Source organism: Hyla sarda, chromosome 12 (genome assembly GCF_029499605.1).
Source record: "Hyla sarda isolate aHylSar1 chromosome 12, aHylSar1.hap1, whole genome shotgun sequence".
NCBI classification, from domain to species: domain Eukaryota; kingdom Metazoa; phylum Chordata; class Amphibia; order Anura; family Hylidae; genus Hyla; species Hyla sarda.
Window position 1 is genome coordinate 36726057 of NC_079200.1, and position 25028 is coordinate 36751084.

Sequence of the window (25028 nt, forward strand, 5' to 3'; positions counted from 1 at the left end):
TTTATAAATGTGTGCAAAAGACAGGAAGCCCAGATATCAGGGTTTCCCAACCAGGGTGCCTCCAGCTTTTGCAAAACTACAACTCCCAGCATGCCCGGACAGCCTTTGGCTGTCCGGGCATGCTGGGAGTTGTAGTTTTGCAACAGCTGGAGGCACCCTGGTTGGGAAACACTGCCCTGGATAGTGCAAAAAAAAGGTGAAAAGCTTACAAACACCCCTACACCAGCTAGTCTCTGAATAATTACGAATACAATTATTTTTGCATAAGTGTTAAATTCAGCGCACTAACTAGTGTATCTGCTAACCGCGCTCCACAAGAAAAATGACGGAGACAGGGCAGACAAGATAAACATAACGCAAAATTAGATAATTGTGGCGCAAGTCAATGCGCAAAATAAATACACACTGCTACACGCAATTTAGCAGATACATGTCACTTGATAAATTCCTCCCCTTGTGTGCAGGACCCTAAACGGGAAGAATGATTTACGTTAAAGGGAACCTGTCGCCACAACAGATATTTTTAGATTAGGACACTAGACTGAAGAGCACAATTGCGCTTCGTTTATAGTGGGGGAAGGGACACTGTCCTGGGGAAAATCCTGTGGCCATTCACAAATACATACAAAGGGGTTAAAAGGGGACTCTGCCCCTAGACATCTTATCCCCTATCCAAAGGATAGGGGATAAGATGTCAGATCGCCGGGGTCCCACTGCTGGGGACCCCCTGCATCTACCATGCAGCACCCACCTGTAGCGGCTTCCGGAACCACTGGAGGTCCTCAGGCTGAGTCAATCTCGACCACCGGGACGGAAGATCGTGACGTCACGACTCCGCCCTGTTTGACATCACACCCCGCCCCTCAATCCAAGTCTATGGGAGGGGGCGTGACAGCCAAATGCAGACTGCAGGTTAGTGCTTTAGGTCTGTGCCCGCTTATATTTTTCCTGGACAATCCTGTTTTTCTTCTGCGCAGGCATGTATCATGTGTTCACCCATTCATCTTTCCTATACAACAATAGGCTGGCCTCTGTCTTCATTGTCTTGTTTTCAGCCGCTGTTTTCCTTCATTTTTTTGCAGAAATCATAGACCAACCTGGTGTGGACATCTTTGGTCAGGTCTATAATCAGTGGAAGAGCAAAGAATGCGTATGCCCCAATTGTAATCGCAGTATAGCAGCCTCCCGCTTCGCCCCCCACCTTGAAAAATGTTTAGGCATGGGCAGGAACAGCAGCCGTATTGCTAATCGACGGTGAGTGAAACAATGGAGGATATACTTGTGTGCTAGAATGGTAAATAGAAGGAAAAGCATACCGTGCAGGATCAGGAATGTGATCATCTAATAGTTCGGACAGTTACGCACGCGGTGATACCAAATATGTGTAATTTTATTTTATTACATTTTTTTTTTTTTTAGTGTTTCATTAAGGCTGCCTTATATAACTACCCATAGAGAATACGGAGTGTAGGTCACATGCTCCTCTATCTTACAGATAGGGGGCAGGGCTTCTCATATGTCCACTGTGGGAGCACATTGCAGTAAGTTAGTGACATAACTTTACTATAAGGCTATGTTCGCACTACAGAATTTCCGAGTAGAATTCCGTTGCAGCAGAATCCCATTGCTGGCTCTTGCACAGACTTTGGACTCCGGCTGGCCTGGCAGAAGTTAAAAATCAGGAAATGCAGTCTGGAGTTCTGGGGGGTGGGGGTGTGTGTGCAGTCTTAGCCAATCATAGCTCATCTCACACACTGAATTGCTCTGGGCTGTGTGTAGCAGAGTGAGGGAGGAAGTTCTCCCCTGTATAGCTTCAGATGATGTCACGCCTGCTGGGGAACGCCCCTTCCCAGTCTGTGAATCTGACTGAGGCTGAGCACAAACTACAGGGCAATATCAAGGTAGAAAACTAACAAATAATAAAAATAAAGGCAGGGGGTGGTTTATCATGATGGGGGCAGTGAGTAGGGAGGATTATAACCTTTAACAAGATCATGAGACATTCTCTTTAAAGTGCAATTATTAATTTTAGCATAAAATGGTCCCCTTTAAGATCAGCATATTGGCAATGGTGTCAGGAGTAGCATGCCATCCTGAACTTTTTGGCTCATAGCAGTGGCACAAGCTTTCACCTCCATAAGTCTCCAATTGATGAATTATATATTTGTAACTCATTTCCAGGATTGCAAGTAGCAACAATATGAATAAGTCAGAGAGCGACCAAGAAGACAACGACGACGTCAATGATAATGACTGGTCTTATGGATCAGAGAAGAAAGGTGCGTTTAGTCAGTCTGGAGGTAACTAACGTGCTGTGTTTTATTACTATACTGCATTTCTGCATCACATTCATTGGCCTGAACTGAACATTTTCTTTTTTTTTTCCCCCTTCCCCTCACACACACTTTCTTTTCTGCTTTGCTTCCCTATCCATATTTTTTTCCCTTGCTTTTTCATGCTTGGTAAACCTTAACACTGCTCTTCTCCCATTCTCTGCCATTTTCTCCTTTCCTGCTGGATCCCTACTTTCTTCTTTATATCTGTATCCATCTTTCCTTTTTTGTAGCAAAAAAGAGAAAATCAGAAAAGGTAAGAGATCCCTCTACTCCTTATATTAAAAGAAATTAGGCCATGTTCACACGTCGGAATTTCCGTGCGGAATTCCCCATTGGAATTCTGCACAGAGATTCTGCTGCAGCAGAGTCCTGTTGAATTTAGAGGGATTCTGCTGCTCTGTGCACACGGCGGAATTCAACGGGACACTGTTGCAGTGGAAATTCTGGCATGTAAACATAGCCTTGGGCAATAGGAAATTGCGATTTCTGTGTCCACAGAAAGAATGAATCTGTCCATTCTTTCTGCAGACTCTGCACGAATGCATAGCAGTCTATGTGACAGCACATTCCCGTGCAGTCCTAGCACCGGCATATTGTTCTGGCACTATGCAGTCTGCGGAATTTCCGCATGGAGATTTTCTGAGCGGACATTCCGAGGTGTGAACTTAGCCTTAAGGAAATCTAACCTTGCATAGGAAAGAGAGCAACAACTTATTTAAAGGAACGCTGCTAGCGAAATGAAGGCACTGTTACTCCTAGCACAGCACCTAAGGGGGATGGAGCATGATACAGGGATTCAAAATGCCCTCTAGTGCTGCCATTCTTCAATCCTAGTCCCTGCATTCACCAAGACTTAGTTTTGCCTGAAGTGTTCCTTTTGGTTGCGTTCCCACCTGGCGTATACGCAGCGTATTTCACGCACAAAATTTGCGGCAGCAGCGGGAAATACGCTGCGTATTCCTCTCTCACTATACACGCAGGGCTTTCCGGCAGCAGCCTTATGCGTGTAGTGAGTTTGAGGCGGGGCCCTGTGCTGGCGTGCCGCTGGAAAGCCCTATGTGTATAGTGAGCGAGGAATACGCAGCGAATTTCCTGTTGCTGCCGCAAGTTCTGCGCAGCGTGAAATATTTACGCTGCGTATACGTCAGGTGGGAACGCACCCTTAAAGGAAAACTCAGCAAACTTCCCCTCTATTAACCAGAGGCACTGGCTGATAGTGTGGGGGGCGCTGATCAATATGCTGCCTACCATGCCCAGATCTGTCCCGCCGTTCGCCCGTTATCATCTTTTTTGTGAATATGCAAATGAGCTGCACACTGGCACAGGCGGGGTTACAAGAATCCTTCTGGCACTCTGACGCCAGCGCTGCTTGTTTGCCGCACCACCCGGCTTATGAATATTTATCCCCTCCCTCCTCAGTGGAGTCCAGTACAGAGTGGGGAGGAGCAGTCAGAGGGAGGGGATGAATATTCATAAGCCTGGTGGTGCGGCGGACGGGCAGCGCTGACATCAGAGTGCCAGAAGGAGCCTTGTAACTCCGCTCGTGCCAGTTAGCAGTTCATTTGCATATCCACAAAAAAAGATAACGGCAGGACGGGAATGGTAGGCTGAAAATTGATCAGCGTCCCCCACACTACCAGCCAGTACCTCTGGTTAATGCAGGGGAAGTTTACTGACAGTTTTCCTTTTAAGTGTCCCTGTCACTTTAGAGAAAGAAAAAAAAAACTCTTGACATGGGTCTGGTTGTTCAGGTCCCCACCAGCCTAGCGCTTCTCTAGCTGCACTTTCCATCTGGCTGCAGCACATTGATCCCATAGTTGAGATCCTTGTAGAAAAATGACACTATTTTGGCGCTTGCTGGGTCAGGAGATGGAGTAAAGGTTGGCAGATGGTTCCAGATGTAGGGTGAACAGCGTTCTTTTATTGCAGTTGGAAAGGGTTGACAACGCGTCTCGAGGGGGTCTGCATCCCTCTTCCTCAGGTCAGGGAGGGGGGACATGCATACAGGGGCAGTTTATATACATGTACAGTTTGAAAAAAAGCCTGCGAGTGAGACCCGGTCTGTGGGCAGGTCAGGTGACGTCACAGTGGGCGTGCGCTTGCAGAATAAACAATGAACATCTGGTTTAAACATTACATTGAGTTATGCCTAACAGCAAGTGCATAAAGTGTAATAGTGTCCACAATGAGGGACATCTGCGAGGTGTTCCGTGTGTGACAGTGAGCGCAGGGGATCGGGAGGGATCCCGTGCCCTGTGCTATTGATGAGATGGCCGTCGGGGTAACATGCCGTGCGCTGGGTGCTTTCATTTGCTCCGCAGACAGCATCCAGCCCTAAGCATGGGGCCGCCGACAGCCGTAGTAAGTGCCGTGATGGGTCTCCGGGTGAAGATAGGGGGTATCTCCGTGCGCGTTTACAACATCTGCAGTCCCCCGAATCCGGGACCACTGTATGTGTGCGCCTGCGGGAGCTGCGGACGCCTGTCAGGTCAGCGCCCGGCCGGGAATAGCTGACATGCTGCGCTTGCGCAGAAGACTCGTGTGCTCGCAGGCATGGGACATATAAGGTAGGTTTGTGGCAAAAATCCTGGTGATATTAATTGAACATATTTGTACAAGGGGAGGCATATGTAACGGTTTGTAGTAATGTGTGAAATAAACACATGTAGTAGGTTGTACTGGTTTAAGAGAGAGGTGCATAGGGCGGGTTGTAGTACTGAAAAGGATCATGTTAAAAACTTGGCTGACGTATATGATGCAAGGACCATCTCACCTAGCATAGGATAGCGATGGTGCTTATGGTTGCTGTAATAGTGCAGAGGTACCAGTGCTGTGGTGAAGAAGTTCATGTTAAACAATAGGGGGGGGGGGGGTGAATAGTGGCTTTGATTTAGTGTACGAGTTCAGTCATTTCGTTGAGACCTTGGGTTGGAGTGTGTCCAGGTTGTAGATCCAGAACATTTCTTTCTTCGTTAGGGCTTAAAATCTGTTTGTGAGATGTCTGGGTACCTGGTCAATCAGAAGGATGGAAATGGGATTTTGGTTCCCAGGGTGAAATCTACTGCAGTGGCGTGAGAGACCATGCAGCTGGTAGCATTTTTATGTTTGCCCTGTGTTGGTTGAGCCTTATATGCAGGGGTTGTGTGGTCCTACCCAGGTATTGCTTTCCACACTCGATCAGGTAAACGACATATCTTGATTGGCATGTCAGATGTTTTCTTATGGGGAATGATTTGTCTGTGTTGTTGCTCTTAAATGTTGTTTCGCCATGTCGGATCGTCTGGCAGCACATGCACCTAGGTGCTTTGCATTGAAAAGACCCTTTCTTTGCCGTGGATTCAAAATAGTGTTTCCTGGAGTGTCGTTTCAGTTTGCTTGGGGTAATCATCCCCCTCAAGGTGGGAGCTCTCCGAAAGGTGATACCTGGTATTTTGGGAATGATGTCCTTCAGATAGAAGTATATTCTTCTATCAGATCCCTATCTGAAGGACATCATTCCCAAAATACCAGGTATCACCTTTCGGAGAGCTCCCACCTTGAGGGGGATGATTACCCCAAGCAAACTGAAACGACACTCCAGGAAACACTATTTTGAATCCACGGCAAAGAAAGGGTCTTTTCAATGCAAAGCACCTAGGTGCATGTGCTGCCAGACGATCCGACATGGCGAAACAACATTTAAGAGCAACAACACAGACAAATCATTCCCCATAAGAAAACATCTGACATGCCAATCAAGATATGTCGTTTACCTGATCGAGTGTGGAAAGCAATACCTGGGTAGGACCACACAACCCCTGCATATAAGGCTCAACCAACACAGGGCAAACATAAAAATGCTACCAGCTGCATGGTCTCTCACGCCACTGCAGTAGATTTCACCCTGGGAACCAAAATCCCATTTCCATCCTTCTGATTGACCAGGTACCCAGACATCTCACAAACAGATTTTAAGCCCTAACGAAGAAAGAAATGTTCTGGATCTACAACCTGGACACACTCCAACCCAAGGTCTCAACGAAATGACTGAACTCGTACACTAAATCAAAGCCACTATTCACCCCCCCCCCCCCCCCTATTGTTTAACATGAACTTCTTCACCACAGCACTGGTACCTCTGCACTATTACAGCATCCATAAGCACCATCGCTATCCTATGCTAGGTGAGATGGTCCTTGCATCATATACGTCAGCCAAGTTTTTAACATGATCCTTTTCAGTACTACAACCCGCCCTATGCACCTCTCTCTTAAACCAGTACAACCTACTACATGTGTTTATTTCACACATTACTACAAACCGTTACATATGCCTCCCCTTGTACAAATATGTTCAATTAATATCACCAGGATTTTTGCCACAAACCTACCTTATATGTCCCATGCCTCTACAATTAACTATCTCCCTTTATTTTGGACATACCATATTGGTGAGTCACCCCTATAATGCTACACCACATCTGGGTGCACAGCATAACCCTGCATTTGTCATATGCACCTATGACATCTCTTTACCACCCCAAGTTGCCCCCGAACAGAGTTACCTCATCACAAGGCACTTCTGTCACAGGCTGACCTCTACAGCCTCCTATGTGACCATATCTGACCCCACAGGTTACAGCAGCCGAACCCAGCCAGTGGTCCCGAGCTGGTACTGCGGCTGCTGCGAGCGCACGAGTCTTCTGCGCAAGCGCAGCATGTCAGCTATTCCCGGCCGGGCGCTGACCTGAAATGCTCACGCAGGCGCACACATACAGTGGTCCCGGATTCGGGGGACTGCAGATGTTGTAAATGCGCACGGAGATACCCCCCTATCTTCGCCCGGAGACCCATCACGGCACTTACTACGGCTGTCGGCGGCCCCATGCTTAGGGCTGGATGCTATCTGCGGAGCAAATGAAAGCACCCAGCGCACGGCATGTTACCCCGACGGCCATCTCATCAATAGCACAGGGCACGGGATCCCTCCCGATCCCCTGCGCTCACTGTCACACACGGAACACCTCGCAGATGTCCCTCATTGTGGACACTATTACACTTTATGCACTTGCTGTTAGGCATAACTCAATGTAATGTTTAAACCATATGTTCATTGTTTATTCTGCAAGCGCACGCCCACTGTGACGTCACCTGACCTGCCCACAGACCGGGTCTCACTCGCAGGCTTTTTTTCAAACTGTACATGTATATAAACTGCCCCTGTATGCATGTCCCCCCTCCCTGACCTGAGGAAGAGGGGTGCAGACTCCCTTGAAACGCATTGTCAACCCTTTCCAACTGCAATAAAAGAACGCTGTTCACCCTACATCTGGAACCATCTGCCAACATTTACTCCATCTCCTGACCCAGCAAGCGCCAAAATAGTGTGTCATTTTTCTAGAAGGATCTCGACTTATAAGACCGCCCCAGAACGCCTGGTACGGGCAGACACAGGCAGCTGCTGCTTCATCTTCCGCCTTAAGGCTGACTACGGTGTTGTGCCCGAAGCACAACACACCCAGGTGAGCAGCTATATTTTACACACCTATATACACTGCCGACACAAGGTAAAGGCACAGGTTGCGCCGGTGCATGTCCCAATTTTTTCTCCATACATAGTTGACATTGATTCCATAGAGTTACAAGGGAACCCGTCTTCTGCAGTGAGAGGGTTTGCAGCTAGCAAAGGAGAGAAGTGTTCAGCCATGCGCTTCTCCCAGTTCTGTCTAATGGTCTGTTGGGGCCTAAACATCCAGACCCCGACTGATTAAAACTTTTGACATTTTTGTGTCAAGGTTTATTTTTTATTTAGTGACAGGAACACTTCAAAATGTTACTCTCTGTTGCACAGACATGTCAAATATTTTTGATCGGATTAGGGCTCACACCTGAGACCCACTGGGATCGTGAGATATAAGTCGGGGAAGTGTAGTATATGTGTTTCTGTCGATCTATACATACACTATTAACTTAGCGATAATTTAATTTAATCTTTTATAGAATCCAAATTCTCCACGGAGATCAAAATCTATAAAACACAAAAACGGTAAGTTGTACGTTTAGACCATCCAACATACAGTGCGTGTGTGTCAGTTTCCCAACCAGGGTGCCTCTAGCTGTTGCCAAACTACAACTCCCAGCATGCCTTCTGGATGTCCCGATAAAAAATTTTTTAAGTGCAAGTACAAATACTTTTTTTTAAGTACTCGCCGATACCAATTACCGATACTTTTATTTTTTTCTCTTTAACCCCTAAAGGACCATTTGGATTTTTAACATTTTTAGTTTTTTCCTCCTTGCCTTCTAAAATTAGTAACTCTTTTATATTTTCATCCACAGACTAGTATGAGGGCTTGTCCTTTGTAATAACATCACTCATTTTCCCATAAAATGTATGGCGCAACCAAAAAAATACTATTTGTGTGGGGAATCTGATAAGAAAACTACAATTTTGAAAATTTTGGAAGGTTTTGTATTCATGCTGTACACTTTACGGTAAAAATGACATGTTTTCTTAATTCTGTGGGTCAATACTATTAAAGTGATATCCATGATTACATACTTTTCTATTATTGTACCGCTTTTAAAAAAAATCGCAAACCTCTTAACCAAATTAGTGCGTTTAAAATCCCTCTATTTTGCTGACCTATAACTTTTTAATTTTTCCTGTGTAAGCGGTGGTATGAGGGCTAATTTTTTGCGCAGAGATCTGTACTTTTTTTTTTTTTTTATATGACCTTTGCATGTATAAAACTTTTAATACGTTTTTATAAAAATTTTTGGGGGAATAAAATGTTATTAAAAAAAAAAGCAGCAATTTTGGATTTTTTTTACATTCACGCCGTTCACCATGCAGGTTAATTAACATTATATTTCTCGGTCAGAAACCATTGGGGATGCAGAACCGTGGGTGTATGCTCTTGCCACTAGGAAGCGCTGAGGCATACAAAAAGTCGGCCCCTCCTGGCAGGATATACTCCGCCTACTGACCCTGAGCTAATCAGTTTTAGCTTAGTGTCATAGGAGGCAGACACAGGTCAGGTGTTTTGTTTTTTTAGGTTCTTTTACCCCTTTTTTATTTTCTGTTTTCAAGTGGGAGTTCAGGAGCATGGCGCTACCTGTTCTCCCATATGCAGCTAAGGGGCATGGTACATAAAATGCAAATGTACTGTTAACCCCTTCCAGCCAACAGCCAGCACCTTGGGTACAGGTCCCCCTTTTCTCCCTGCTCGTCCTGGTCTGTTGCAGCATGATGTGATGCAGTCACCCATAAGACTGGCTGAACACATCCTCGGGTGAGTATGGCGGGTACAGGGTAACTATACCCCTCCCCCCCCCCCCCCCCCTTTTCACTACTCTCCACTATCCTATGGAGCCCCTTATTTCTGGGGTCTCCTTTGAAAGAGGACAGGGACTTCTGACCTTTCTACTTCATACTGTTTTTCTTTGCCGGTTCTCCGGATTGCGGGACAGTTTCCCCCCTCTTCTTCTCCTTCCTTAAGGGATATTTGGGGTATGGTTTTTTTGCCGGCCGCAGCTCCAGCATCTGCGGTCGCGTGGCCGGCGGCTTTTACTTTCGGGAGCCTCGCACGGCCGACATCCCGACTGGCGTCTTCCCCCCCCCTCTTGTTATCGGCTGCTGCCGGGACCGCATGGCCGGCGTCTTACCTAGCTGGAACACCTCAGAGCCGCGGGGTTAATATAAGCATGGCGGCGGCCGTGCGGAGTTTCTCCCCACATGAGTTGCAGCTCCGCCCACTTTTTCGCTTGTGGGTTAATTTGATCCAATAGGGCCTTTCTGGGAGGCGGCCTGTTATATGAGCTGCTGGCTCCTCCTCTCTGCTCTGTGCCCCACGCAGCTGCTCCGGGTCTCCTCAGCTCTGCTATACAGCTTCTTCAGCGGGATACAGACCTGGTGAGATTGCTCCAATTTTTTCTTCACTGTCATTAGGCTCCTAGCTATATCTGACCCCGTCCCCCTTGAATCCGCCCACTCCTCCAAGCTGGCTTTGCCGTCTGTTTCGGTGTCTCCTGATGTTCCGTCGGAATGCGTGGGGCCCGTCCCTCCTCCAGAGTGGGTATCTTCCCTTACTTAGTCGATTTCTGAAGTGGCTAGGGTCTCCAAATCTGTCACCTCTACCTTGGAGCAATCTTCGATAACGGGATTCGCCCAGGGAATCTCGCTCCATTTCCCCATACCCACTATTCCTCCCCGCTTCCAAGCGCTCGAAGGTAATAACCTCTGGCTCTTTTCTCAACGGTCTCGTTCTTCCTTTCTTGCTCACCGGCGGCGCCCCCGCTCCAGGGGCCATTCTCCGGGTCTACGTTCTAGGTCCCCGTCCTCTCGTTCTAGGTCTCTCTCACCTCAGTCTAAGGTTGCCTCCGCAGGTTCCCACTCGCCAGGGGAAGCAGCGGACGATGGATCAGATTCCGCCTTGGAACATGAGGACTACTCCGCAAGGTCTGAAATGGACGGATTAGTGTCAGCCATCAGGGACACTTTTCAGCTGGAGGACCCCAGAACTTCGGATCCTGATCCGGAAGCTTCTTTTCGCCGCTCTCAGCGTACTCCCAAGCCTTTCAGTTCTCATGCGGAATTTGACGCCTTGTTGGACGTTGCTTGGAAACACCCGGTAAGAAGATTTCAGGGAACCAAGAGGGTTCAAGCTCAATTTCCCTTTCCTCAGGACCTAGTTTCCAAGTGGACAGTGCCACTTAAAGTTGATCCTCCGGTCTCCCACCTGTCCAAGTCCACTACTCTGCCTCTTGCAGACGCAGCATCTTTTAAGGATCCTGCAGACAAGAAAATGGAGATTTTAGAGAAATCCGCCTTTTGAGGCGACTGGGTCTTCATTACTTCCCGCTTTTGCCTCTGCTTGGGTGGCCAAGGCGGTTTTGGTTTGGGCTTCCCACCTTCGCCAGGGTATCCTTTCAGGTGCTTCCAGGGAGGAACTGGCGGACATGGCTCGCCAGCTCTCTCAGGCCGGGGACTTTCTCTGTTCAGCAGCATTGGAGTCCACTCGCTGCACTGCCTTTTGCCTCGGCTAACATGGTTGCCATTCGCTGCTCCATGTGGCTGAAGGCGTGGGATGCTGATGCTGCTTCAAATAGGTCACTTACAGAGTTGCCCTTCACTGTTTCCCGACTCTTTGGGAAACAGCTGGATGAAATTATTTCTGAAGCTACGGAAGGTAAGAGTTCTTTGCTACCGCAGAACAAGCCTTGTCGCTCCGACCCCCGTCGGAAGGAGACTTCCTCTTGGCCCTTTCGGCCATTTGCATCGGGTCTCCCTCCCAAACAGGCGCAACCCCAGTCTCGGAAAGCCCCCTTTCAAGACATGTCCTTTCGGCCATTTGCATTGGGTCTCCCTCCCAAACAGGCGCAACCCCAGTCTCGGAAAGCCCCCTCTTTCAAGACACGTCCTTCATAGAAGTCGGACAACCGATCTGGCAGTTTCTCTGCCAATTCCGGTACCCGTAAGCCTTCCTTTTCCTCAAGGGGCGCCCCCACCCACGTCTTCTTCTCGGGTGGGAGGTCGCCTGTCTCTCTTCCAGGACGTTTGGCTGACTCAGGTCCAGGACTCTTGGGTACGGGACGTCATTTCAGGGGGTTATCGAATAGAATTCGCTTCCATCCCCAAAAAACGTTTCTTCCGATCCCACCCTCTGCATTCCCCTTCTTTAGCAGCGGCCTTTCAGGTCGCTTTGCGTACACTCCTCTCTCAGGGAGTGATAGTACCAGAAGAGCTCTTTTCAGGGTTCTACTCAAACCTCTTTGTCGTTCCCAAGAAGGAGGGCTCTGTTCGCCCCATTCTGGACCCCAAGTTACTCAATCGCCATTTGTGTCTCCTCCACTTTCGGATGGAGTCTCTCCGGTCCGTGGTGGGCTCCATGGATCAGGGCGAGTTTCTTTCAGCGGTTTCTTCCACCTCCCTATCTCCCCGGCCCATGAGCGGTTCTTCGCTTTGCTGTTCCGGTGGGCCACTTTCAGTTTGTGGCACTCCCTTTTGGCCTCCCCTACCTGGACGATCTTTTGAGCAAGGCCCCATCCCAGTCCCAATACCTGGAGAGTCTTCAGATCACGCTTCACACCCTGTCCTCTTTCGGCTGGGCGATAATCTGGGAGAAGTCGCATCTGTCCCCTTCCCAGTCTCTAATATTTCTGGGTCTTCTTTTCAACACAGCAGTAGCCCGTGTCCACCTTCCCTTAGATAAATGTCTCTCTCTGCAGCTGGGTGTTCGTCGCCTACGACGCCCCTCCCTGTTTACAATTAGTTTCTGCATGGAGGTTTTGGGCCGGATGGTGGCTGCCATGGAAGCAGTCCCCTTCGCTCAGTTTCATTGTGGCCCCTCCAACTGGCCATACTGGCCAGTGGGACAAGTCTCCGTTTCTCTATCGGCTCCATTGGGGGGGGACAGACCGTGGGTGTATGCTGCTGTCTCTAAGGAGGTGTGACACTATGGTAATAAAAAAGTCAGCTCCTCCCAGCAGGATATTCCCGCCTTCAGGCTCTGAGCTAGTCAGTTTAAGCTTAGTGTCTGAAGGAGGTGGACATGGTCTGGATTTTCCAGACCAGGTCTTCTGTTTTTTATTTTCCTAGTATAGGGACGTGTTTAGTTTTTTTTATTCCTTTCTTTTCCGTTTTCAGGTGGGGGCTCAGGGACTCCGGTTCCCTGTTCCCCCATTGCGAGTAAGGGGGCACAGACATTGCGTATATGCGCTGTTCACCCCCCCTCGCCAACGGTCAGCGTTTGTGTGGTACCTCATGGGTCCGGGTCCCCCTTTTTCTCTGCTCGCCTCGCTCGCGCATAGCAGCCAGGCGTGATGCAGAGACAAAAGCTGATTAAAGACTTCACTAAAGACTCCATTAGGTAAGTTCTTCTGACTGAGGTAAGTACCTCCCCCCCCCCCCCCCCCCCCTTTTTTTTTTTCTCCATAGGTACGGACTCGCAACCTCTGGCGACCCCCTGTTTTGGCCCACCTTCAGTTATGGGGCTTGATTATACAGGGGCTGCATGTTATGCTGGGGGAGCAGTGGCACCTGAGGGCATATAGTATGGGGCACTTTATTATCTGGTGTGTGTTGGTGCAACTACTACAGTGCCTTGTTTGCGGCTCTCAGCTCCGGGCCGGGCGCTCTCAGCGCCGGCTTACTTTCGTTATTCTTGCAGCACCTTATCGCGGCTGACAGACGCGGCGCTGCTACGAGCCGGGCGCTTCAGCGCCGGCTTACTTTCACTCTCTGCCGGCCGCCCGCTCTATTCACCCGAGCGCATATACGGCTAGGCAGATGCGCTCGGGACAAGGAGCGGGCGCCATGACAGTTCTTCTTTGGCCATCTGTAGCTCCGCCCACTGGGCTGGGAGCTCTCAGAGGTGCGAAGCAGCACCCAATCAGCGGTGTGGGTGCGATTTTCTATGTGAAGAGGTCAGTTACTGTGTGTCTTGCTTCAGGCACGCCCCTCCCTCCCTATTGGCTGGCCTGTTCAGTCTCTCTGGCTGCACGGAGCGAGTTCTCCTCACTGCAGCTGACAGGGGACACAGACCAGGGTGAGAAAGTTCCTGTCTTCTTTTTTTCTCACATTATGTCCGTACCCAGGGCTGTTCCTCCCTCCAAACAGAAACATGGGAATTCAGTGACTTATTATATCTGTAAGCACTGTAATACCAAAATGTCTGGCTCTGCTGAGCCCTCTTGCCCTGCCTGCTCCACTGCTCCCCCAGACCCCCTGGTGCCCCCCCGATGCCCCTTCGGTCCCAGTGGGTTCAGCCACCTCTCCAGCCTGGGTTTCTTCCCTGACCCAGTATATGGCTGACTTGACCCAAGTCTTCCGTTCGGTGGCTGAGGCCTCCCGGGAAATGGTGTCCGCCTTGAAGGGGTCTTCCCTGCGCAGAACCTCTGAGAGGGCCCGCTCCTCGTCTCCCCGTACTTCACGCTCTCATAAGCGTGCTAGGGGGGCCTCGTCTGACTCTTCCATTGAGTCTTCTGATAGACGTGAGCGTTCCCCTCGTTGGTCCCGCCCCCCTATCTTCTGGGCACAAACGTCACTCCTCCAGAGGACGTTCTCGGAGTCGCCGCTCTGCTACACCAGAGCCGCGTACCCGGTCTGGGTCACCCCCCTCCAGGACTGCCTCTACTCATTCACATTGCCCTGGTGGATGAGGTTTCCGAGCTGGCATCTGACTCAGAGGACCGCTCGGTGAACTTATTGGTGACAGCCATAAGAGACACCTTTCACTTGGAGGACCCAGGATCCCAGGAGTATCCTTTCATCGTGCTAAGCCAGCACCTCAAAGGTTCAGCTCTCACGCTGACTTTGACGACATTCTGAAATCCGCATGGAAACATCCAGACAAGAGGTTCCCGGGAATCAAGTCAATTCAAGAACGTTATCCATTTGACAAGGACTTTGTCGCTAAGGAGGTTTCCCCACCCTCAGTGGATCCACCAATCTCCTGGATCTCTAAGGCGACTACACTGCCTCTGGCAGATGCCGCTGCCTTCAAGGATCCCATGGACAAGAAGGTAGAATCTTTAGCGAAGTTCGCTTCTGAAGCAGCTGGCTCTTCTCTTCTTCCCATCTTCGCTTCGACATGGGTGTCCAAGGCCCTGTCGGAGTGGTGCCAAAAGCTCCATCAGGATATCTCAGCGGGTCCCCCCCCCCCCCCCCCCCAGAGGATCTATCTGCTCTGGCTCTCCAATGTGCTAAAGCTGGGGACTTTCTGTGCACAGCTTCCATGCAGTCAGCCCGTTGTTCTGCCTGTGCTGTGGGTCACCTAGTGGCTCTCCGCCACTCTATGTGGCTTAAAGCTTGGAATGCGGATGCCGCTTCCAAGAGTTCTCTCACTGAGCTTCCCTTTACGGGTGGCCGTCTTTTTGGCAAACACCTTGATGAGATTATCTCTGAGGCGATGGGAGGTAAGAGTTCCTTGTTACCTCAAAATAAGGCTCGCCCTACTTCCCAGATAAAGTCCTTGTCCTTTCGGATCTCTGGCCCCAGTAAAGGTTCTGGGCAGGCGCCCTCGCAGGACAAGAAGGCTCCCTCGTTCCGGGCACGCACATCTTGGAAGTCGGACTCCAACCGGTCCGGCCGTTTTGCGCCCAAATCGGGCAACCGCAAACCCTCTTCTGCATGAAGTGAGGCCCCCACCCGCGGTTTCTTTTCGGGTGGAAGGTTGTCTCTTGTTTTTCCGAGACATCTGGACTTCGCACATTTAGGACTCTTGGGTCAGAAATGTGGTGTCCAACAGTTACCGGATCGAATTCGCCTCCCTTCCGAGGGATCGCTTTTTTTCGATCCCGGGCCCCCCGGTCTCCTCCTCTGGCGAAGCAATTTCGAGCGGCTCTCCAGTCTCTGCTTTTCCAGGGGGTTATTGCCCCCGTTCATCCAGGGGAACGGTTTCGGGTTTCTATTCAAATCTTTTTCTGGTCCCCAAAAAGGACGGTTCCATGCGACCAATCCTAGACCTCAAGCGTCTCAACAGTCACCTTCTCATCCACCACTTCAGAATGGAATCCCTCCGTTCGGTGGTGGCGTCCCTGGAACAAGCAGTGTTTCTTTCATCGGTGGACATCAAGGATGCTTACCTCCATGTGCCAATATTTCCTGGCCATCATCGGTACCTCCGCTTTGCAGTTCCGGAGGGGCACTTTCAATTCGTGGCCCTCCCCTTTGGTCTAGCCACGGCTCCTCGGGTCTTTACAAAAATCCTTGCGCCAGTGATGGGCCTGTTACGGTCGTGGGGGATCTCGGTGATACCTTATCTGGACGACCTTCTCATCAAGGCTCCAACCAGAGCCCACACTCTGGAGAATCTGGACGTCACTCTCCACACTCTGACTCGCTTCGGGTGGATGGTCAACGGGGACAAGTCAGTCCTCTGTCCTACCCAGTCTCTAACCTTCCTGGGACTTCGATTCGACACTGCCTCTGCCCGAATGTGTCTTCCACCGGACAAACGTCTGGCGCTCCGGTCAGGGGTCCGCTCCCTTCGGACCCAGGTATCAATCTTCATCCGCACTTGTATGGAAGTCCTGGGTCGGATGGTGGCAACTATGGAGGCCGTACCCTTTGCACAGTTTCATTACCGCCCCCTTCAACTGGCGATTCTCTCTCGATGGAACAGGTCTCCCCTGTCCCTCGATTGTCAGATTGTTCTCCCTCGCAGGGTCCGTCAGTCTCTGCTCTGGTGGCTCCGCTCCCCCCTTCTTCTCCAAGGGCGGTCCTTTCTTCCCCTTCACTGGCAGGTTGTTACAACGGATGCCAGCCTGTCGGGCTGGGGCAGTGTGTTCAGGGATTGGACGGTTCAGGAACTCTGGTCTCCCCCAGAGACTCTTCTCCCGATAAACGTATTGGAATTAAGGGCGATTCTTCTTTGTCTTCTTCATTGGGAGTCCCGTCTTCAGTCCCGTCCTGTCCGCGTTCAGTCGGACAATGCCACGGCCGTGGCGTACATAAATCATCAGGGCGGCACTCGCAGCTCGGCAGCCATGGCCGAGGTGACCAAGATTCTCACCTGGGCGGAGAACAAAGTTCCGGCCATTTCTGCGATTCACATTCCGGGAGTGCTCAACTGGGAAGCGGACTTCCTCAGTCGGTCCTCTCCTGACCCCAGCGAGTGGTCTCTTCATCCGGAGGTCTTCGCGCAGCTCAGCGACCTCTGGGGCATTCCGGGCGAGGATCTCTTCGCGTCCCGGCACAATCGGAAGATTCTTCCGTTTGTGTCCAAGTCCCGGGACCCTCAGGCTCTGGCCGTGGACGCCCTAGTGATTCCTTGTGCGGGGTTCCCCCTACCTTATCTGTTCCCTCCTCTTCCGCTCCTTCCCAGGGTGCTGAGGAAGCTCAAGTCAGAGGACGTCCCCACCATTCTGGTAGCTCCAGATTGGCCCCGAAGGTCGTGGTACGCAGATGTAGTCAGGCTCCTGGACGAAGCTCCTCTGTGCCTTCCGCTCTGCCCGGACCTACTCTCTTAGGGTCCTCTTTGCCACCCCAATTTACAATCGCTGCATTTGACAGCGTGGCGGTTGAGACCGCGGTTTTGAGGGCCCGTGGGTTCTCTTCCCAAGTCATTCATACCATGCTCAAGGCTCGTAAGCCCTCCTCCGCAAGAATTTACCACCGTATTTGGCGGTCTTATTTTCGTTGGTGTGAAGCTCAGGACTTCTCCCCGGTGACCTTCTCGGTTCCCTGTCTTCTCTCTTTTTTTGCAGTCGGGGCTGGAACTGGGGTTGTCTGGTACGTCCCACGGTCTGTGTCCCTCAATGGAGCCGATAGAGAAAAGGAGATTTTTTAACACTTACCGTAAAATCTCTTTCTCGAAGGCTCCATTGGGGGACACAGCTCCCGCCCTTTTTTGGGTTTTTTCCTTGGTTCTCTGTCCGAGGGTGTGTTCAGTTATGTTTTTTTCTTCTGGTTCTCGGATAGTTTTGGGTTTTTCCTTGACCTATTGGTCTCCTCCTATTGCTCTGGAACTTAAACTGACTAGCTCAGAGCCTGAAGGCGGGTATATCCTGCTGGGAGGACCTGACTTTTTCTATTACCATAGTGTCACACCTCCTTAGAGACAGCAGCATACACCCACGGTCTGTGTCCCCCAATGGATCCTTCGAGAAAGAGAGATTTTACGGTAAGTGTTTTAAAAATCTCCTTTTTCCCTGGATCTCCGGATCCTTTTGCCTCCGGCTGTTCGGCGGTCCCTTCTTTGGTGGCTCCATTCTCCCCTTCCTCTTCTGGGGAGGTTATTCCTCGCTCTCCTTTGGCAGATCGTCACGACCGATGCGAGTCTTCAGGGCTGGGAAGGTGTGTTTCGGGACCTGACGGTCCAGGATCGCTGGTCCCCTCAGGAAACCCGCCTTTCCATCAATCTTCTGGAGCTCTGGGCCATCTTTCTTTGTCTCCTCCACTGGGAGAATCTTCTTCAGGATCGGCCGGTCCATGTTCAGTCGGACAATGCGACGGAGGTCACATACATCAATGGCCAAGGTGGCACGCAAAGTCGTTCAGCGATGGAGTAGGTCTCCAGAATTCTTCTCTGGGCTGAGGCTCGAGTTCCGTCTCTCTCTGCGGTCCACATTCCAGGTGTGGAAAATTGTGAAGCAGGCTTTCTCAGCCGCTCTTTGGCGGATACGGGGGAGTGGTCTCTCCATCCGGATGTGTTTACATAGATCTGCAATCTCTGGGGGACCCCGGATGTGAATCTCTTCGTGTCTCGCCAAAACAGGAGGGTTCCACTCTTTGTGGCGAAGTCGCAGGACCCTCTGGCTTTGGCGGTGGACGCTGTGGTCATTCTTCCGTTTCCTCTTTCCGCCCCTTCCTGTCCTGCCCAGGGTTCTGAGGAAACTGAAGGTGGATGGCGTTCCTGCCATTCTGGTGGCTCCATATTGGCCCAGATGCGCGTGGTACGCTGACGTAATTCGGCTGGTCGACTACGTACCGCTGCGTCTTCCGCTTCACCCCGATCTACTTTCTCAAGGTCCCCTTTACCACTCCAATTTACTGTCGCTGCATTTGACGGCGTGGCGGTTTAAACCGCGGTATTAAGGGCGCAGGGTTTTCCTCCGGGGTAATTCTCACAATGCTTCGGGCATGGAAGCCTTCGTCTGCCAGGATTTATCACCGCACCTGGAAAGCTTATTTTCGGTGGTGTGAGGCGCAGTCTTTTTCCCCGGTCGTCTTTTCTTTTCCACGCCTTCTTGCTTTTCTCCAATCAGGGTTGGATCAGCACTTGACCCTCAGCTCCCTTAAGGGTCAGGTTTCGGCTCTTTCTATCCTTTTCCAACCGCAGTTGGCTTCTAATTCCCATGTCTGCACCTTTCTGCGGGGTGTGGCCCACAAAGCTCCACTTTTCATCGTACCGCCACAAGGGCAAGGTTCCACCTTTTCAGCTGACAGCACATTCCATGCGTTTCGTTGGGGCTTCTTGGGCTCTCCGCGATAGGGCTTTGGCCCTGCAAGTCTGTAAGGCGTCCACCTAGTCGTCCTTGCACACTTTCACCAAATTCTATCAGGTGCACACTTTTGCTTCGGCTGACGCCAATTTGGGCCGCAAGGTGTTGCAGGCGGCAGTGTCTTTGTCCTCTGCCTTATTTTGGGTTGAGGGCTTTTCTTCCCACCCCGGGGACTGCTTTGGTATGTCCCATGGTTCTGTGTCCCCCAATGGTTTCCAACCGAGAAAAGTAGATTATTATTTTTTTTTTTTTTTTATGCTTACTGTAAAATCTTTCTCTGGGATCCATTGGGGGACACAGCGTCCACCCATGGTTTGTGTACAGGTTTTGTTTGTTTTGTCCGAGGGGTGGCTCAGTTTCCTTTTTTGTCTGGATCCCTCGGACTCCTGCTGGTTTATTTTTCTGTTGGTTTCCTCCTACTGCTTTGGGACTAAACTGATTAGCTCTGGGTATATCCTGCCAGGAGGGGCTGACTTTTTTTTGTATGTCAGCTCCTCCTAGTGGCAAGAGCATATACCCACGGTTCTGTGTCCCCCAATGGATTCTCCGAGAAAGAAAGAAAGATTTTTAGGATGAGCATACAAAATCTACTTAATAGTTATATAATAATAAAATATATATATATATATATATATATATATATATATATTATTTTTTTTTTTTTTATTATTATTAATAATAAAAATAAAAAATTATATATATATATATATATATATATATATATTTATCATTATTATTAATTTTTTTTAACACTTTTTGGGGGTAAAATGAGGAAAAGGGGACAATTTAAATATTTATTTGGTGAGGGGGTTTTTCAAATATTTTTAACTTTTTTTTTTTTTTTTTTTACACTTTAATAGTCCCCATAGGGGACTATTTATAGAAATCTTTTGATTGCTAATACTGTTCAGTGCTATGCATAGGACATAGCACTGATCAGTGTTATCGGTCATCTTATGCTCTGGTCTGCTCGATCTCAGACCAGAGCAGAAGACGCTGGGAGACGGACGGAGGCAGGTGAAGGGGACCTCTATCCGCCATTATGGATGATCGAATCGCCGCGGCAGTGCTGCGATCATCCATTTTTCTGACCGCACTTTCGCAGATGCCGTTATCTGTATTGTTCATGGCATCTGAGGGGTTAATGGCAGACATCTGTGCGATCACAGATGTCGGCCATTACCGGCAGGTCCCTGGCTGCTGTCAGCAGCCGGGAACTGCCGGTCATGACCCGAGCATCGCTCCGATGCTTGCGGTCATGTATAGGACGTAAATGTACGTCCTGGTGCGTTAAGTACCACCGCACTAGGACGTACATTTACGTCCTGTGTCGTTAAGGGGTTAATGGGGTGTTTTTTTTTTTTTTTTTTTTTTTTTTTTTTTTATAGAAGTGTGTGTGTGTGTGTGTGTGTGTTTTATATATATTTTTTAAATTATTTCTATTATAATATTTAAACTTTTTGAAAAGGGGGGTGATATTAAATTTTTTATTAGGGAAGGGGTTATTTCACATTTATTTATTACACATTTTTTCACAATTTTTTTTTTTTTAGTCCCCATTGGGGGCTATCACTTCCAATCTGCAGATTCCATACAATAAATTAATGCTATTTAATAGCATAGCGTTGATCAGTGTTATCGGCACTGCTTTACTACTGCCTGTCATGGGTAGCTGCATTAATGGAGCGACGATCGGACAGCTCTGAGCTTGGTAAGGGACCTCCGGCCATCCTTTCAACTGATGGGGACACCGCGATTCCACTGTGATCTCGATCGGCATCCCTTAGCTAACCGGCAGTAAACCTCAGGACTTTTAGACGCAGAGATCAACTTTGATCGCAGCGTCTAAAAGGTTTATGCGGATCCCGGCTATGATGTGCGCTCAGCTTCTGAGCGTGCTGCATAGCTTGGGAGTGGGCACAGTGCGTAAATTTACACCCTGCATCCTCTAGGAGTTGATCCGAGCATAGAGTGGAGGCTGCTTACTGCACCTCTGAGTAACCTGCCAATGGGAGTCCCGCTGGCAGGTATCGGATTAGGTATCGGGGACATTTGCAAATACTCGTACAAACATCCAGTATCTGTCCTGATCGGGACATCAGGTATTGGGACATCCCTACTGTCCGGGCATGCTGGGAGTTGTAGTTTTGCAACAGCTGGAGGCACCCTGGTAGGGAAGCATTAGTCTATTTTATAAAAGCTGCTTTACAATAGGTTGACCTCTGTGTCTTCCAATTCTTCTAGGAGACATCTCTGTAAACCCAGACCCCTTTAAGGTACATTTATAGCTTTTATATTGAGGGGGTTTATTTTGTTTTTAATCTGTTTATTAGTCATCAGTTTATTAGCCTAGTTAGATGTACCTGGATTGCATGTGGTGTGTGTGTGTGTATATGTGTGTGAGTGTGTGTGTGTGTGTGTATATATATGTGTATATATATATATATATATATATATATATATATATATATATATATATGTATATGATATTTATATATTTATATATTCCCGGTGAATTACTCCCGACCACAACGTTCAGGTCTTCTTGCAGATTTCTTTCAGGTCACATAAGATTTAACTTTTCAATCATATTCGAGAATAACATGGGGTACGATGGTTTACATCCCAAACAGCTGCGGCAGACTGGAGCTGAGGTATTTGTCGTCTTACCTGTTTGGGATGTAAACCATCGTACCCCATGTTATTCTCGAATATGATTGAAAAGAAAAATCTTATGTGACCGGTCGGAAATCATGCTAAAAGATTAGAATCTATAGTCATTCGTGTGTGTGTGTGTGTATATATATATATATATATATATATATATATATATATATATATATATATATATATATATATATATATATATATATATATATATATATATAATATAATATATATATATTCGCCGCATGCAATCCAGGTACATCTAAGCTTGTATGGACGGTGATGGCTTTGTTAGATCCATAAGAATACATTTTATACATAAGAGTAATCTATTGCTATTGAATCAGTTTATTAGCAATCAACGTTGATGAACATTAGTCAGCATATCCCTCGCCTGAAGTGACCGATAACAGGGAAAAACAATTAAATAACACTGAACCGTAGTGCAACATGAGATCTTTCTGTGCGTACCTCTGAGAGGGAAGCTGTTTTGATCTACATATTTCCAATGTTTTAGTATTTAAATTGTACTGCTTTGCAGACCAATATGCTGGCTTTGATGATCATATATGTTGTTTGTTTTCACAGCAGTACAGTAACAATTCAGGAATTAGTTACGAAAATCTGGGTCCAGAAGAATTGCATACGCTTCTAACCACGGTAAGCTACCAGATTCTCTAGCTTCCCTCCCCCACCTCTTGGTTTACTCTGCAGTTGCACAGGATAGGGGATAAGTAAATGGTCGTGGGGGTCCAATCGCTGGGACCCCGGTTCTCAGTGACGAGCATATGTATCAGACGGCATGCGCTCCAATTATTTCTATGGGAGCTCTGAAGGGATCAGAGTACAGCACTTGGGCATCTATGGCTCTTCCATAGACATGAATGGAGTGCATGCTGTCTACCGCACTCGCTCCTCACTGAGAACCGGGGTCCTATTCAGCAGATGCGTGGAGTCAGAACCCCCCGCGATCAGGAACTTTTCCCCTATCCTGTGGATAGTGGATGAGACAGTTTCCCCTGGACCACCCCTTTAAAGGGAGCCGGTTATCCCTTCCTTTCATGCTGCCTTAAAGGGCAAGTATCATGTAAAAAAACGTATCCGCTATCGCGATCTAAAACGTATCCCATATCCTTCAGATAGGGGATACGTTTTTTTTACATGATGCTTGTCCTTTAACCACAAGTCATCATGGTGGTCCCCAGTGGCTTCTTTTCACTAGCCTTGTGTGATAGACCTCTACAGGGAGATATCTATCAAGGCTGGTGGTTCTGGGATAAGCCATAGGGGACAACCCTAATGACTATTGGTTCAGGCAGCATGAAAGTGATGACAGGTTCCCCTTAAGTTGATGTTGGGGTTGAATGTTTTGCTTTGAATTTATCAGCTAACATCTAGCTGCACTGTAACATGGTGCTGAATGGCGTTTTTACACATCTGCAGGCACAGCTGCCACCCTGTTTGGTGTTTTTATTTTTTTATTTTATTTTTTTTTAAACTCCCTTGAGATTAACTTTACAAGGTCTGCAAAGAGATTGCATCAGTCTTGCAGTGACCCCACTAGTTGGCTATTTCCCGACAATCAAAATATCAAGAAATGCAAAAATCATATAGGGGCTGAGCATGTTCACCTCAATCGAGTGTGCTTAAAGGGACATCCCCCCCCCCTAGTTATTTCTGGTGGACCCCTACGTGTTTGTCACCTGTATTGTTGACATCATCAAGGGAAACATACAATAGATGTAGAGGCAAAAAACCTTGGATGACAGAAAGTGCTAGGATCTGTGCCATAGGTGTAATAAAAATACAAATGACTTCCTTGTACCAACAATCAAACCTGTGATCAGCAAAGTGATGCCAAATCTATGCATTAGCGCTGTGTTTTCCAAGCAGGGTGCCTACAGCTGTTGCAAGACTACAACTCCCAGCATGCCCTGACATCCTTTGGCTTAGTCTTGCAACAGCTGTAGGCACCCTGCTTGGGAATCACTGCATTAGTGGTTGATATTTTAGCTACATGATATACTTAGACATGTGCCGTGTTCACCTAGGAGAAGGTCAGAGATGCAGTGTACTTGTAATAAGGCAGGAAGACTTCCAGCTAAATAGTGCTCGGAGTACGTGAGGCTCTGTGAATCTACAGCAAAACCCATTCACACTGTTATTCTCAGTACTCTTACTGCTGTTTGTAATATAAGCCTTATAAACTCTCCGATGCCATCTTTTATAGTAAGGCAAGCTCAGGGCGTGGCACAGCAGGCACCATCATGCCCAGCCATTGTTGAAGAAAACGAGAAATTGAAGTATTTAGCCACAAATGTCTCACTCACCAATGCTGGATATTTGTTCTTTTTCATTCCTAGCAATGTGGTGTAATATCTGAGCATACCAAGAAGATGTGCACCAGGTCTCTACGCTGCCCCCAACACACTGATGACCAGCGGAGGTCAGTCAGGGTTTACCTCCTCGGATCCTCAGCGTAAGTGATTTCCAGCTTGACTGTAAAGGAAAACACTGTAGCACTGTAGGCCCGAGACATACAAGGGAGTTTTAATGATCTTACAATGGCCAGTGTCCCCCAACCTGTGACTCTCCAGCTGTTGCAAAAGTACAGCTCCCATTATGCCCTCATACCCTGAAGCTGCGAGTGCATAATGGAGGGGGGTGAGTGGGCTTGCAACAACTGGAGATCCACATATAGGGGACAGCACTGGTTCAGCCATCTCTGTTTAAAGTGGGGATGAACAGATGAAGGGATGAGCAGCACTTGCTGGGGCACCTCAGCCCAATTAATGCACAGAAGCCTAAATAGACGTGGTCCTGTTTACGTGAATGTGTTGAGCTGCAGTACCAGACTCAGCCACACTCTTTGGATGTCACTGTGTGTGTGGTACTAGAGTGAAGGGCTTGCAGAGCTTCAGTAAGTGCCCTCAATTCTTTGATCTGTTGATCGTGGGATCTTGGCCCTTATATGCAATCTTACTTTTTTTTTACAGGGTTTATTCTGTGTATATGTGATATATACACAAAAAAGTCAAAAATTTGCAGAACTACTGAAAAAAATAAATACCACAAGGTGCCAGCATCCACAACCTGTTCA

General features: G+C 48.5%; 1 protein-coding gene across 7 annotated transcripts in view; it reads left to right on the forward strand.

Annotated features, from left to right (window-relative positions):
- ATXN7L3 (ataxin 7 like 3) overlaps positions 1-25028 on the forward strand; it is a 42761-nt gene that overhangs the window by 12817 nt on the left and 4916 nt on the right. For 4 of the 7 annotated variants that reach the window (XM_056547807.1, XM_056547808.1, XM_056547809.1 and 1 more), the window contains exons 4-10: positions 1083-1254; positions 2182-2300; positions 2567-2589; positions 8315-8360; positions 21506-21537; positions 22517-22588; positions 24292-24407. In XM_056547807.1, coding sequence (XP_056403782.1) covers positions 1083-1254; positions 2182-2300; positions 2567-2589; positions 8315-8360; positions 21506-21537; positions 22517-22588; positions 24292-24407 — 580 coding nt within the window. The remainder of the gene's footprint in view (positions 1-1082; positions 1255-2181; positions 2301-2566; positions 2590-8314; positions 8361-21505; positions 21538-22516; positions 22589-24291; positions 24408-25028) is intronic. The other 3 variants (XM_056547810.1, XM_056547812.1, XM_056547811.1) reach the window with 3 other exon arrangements.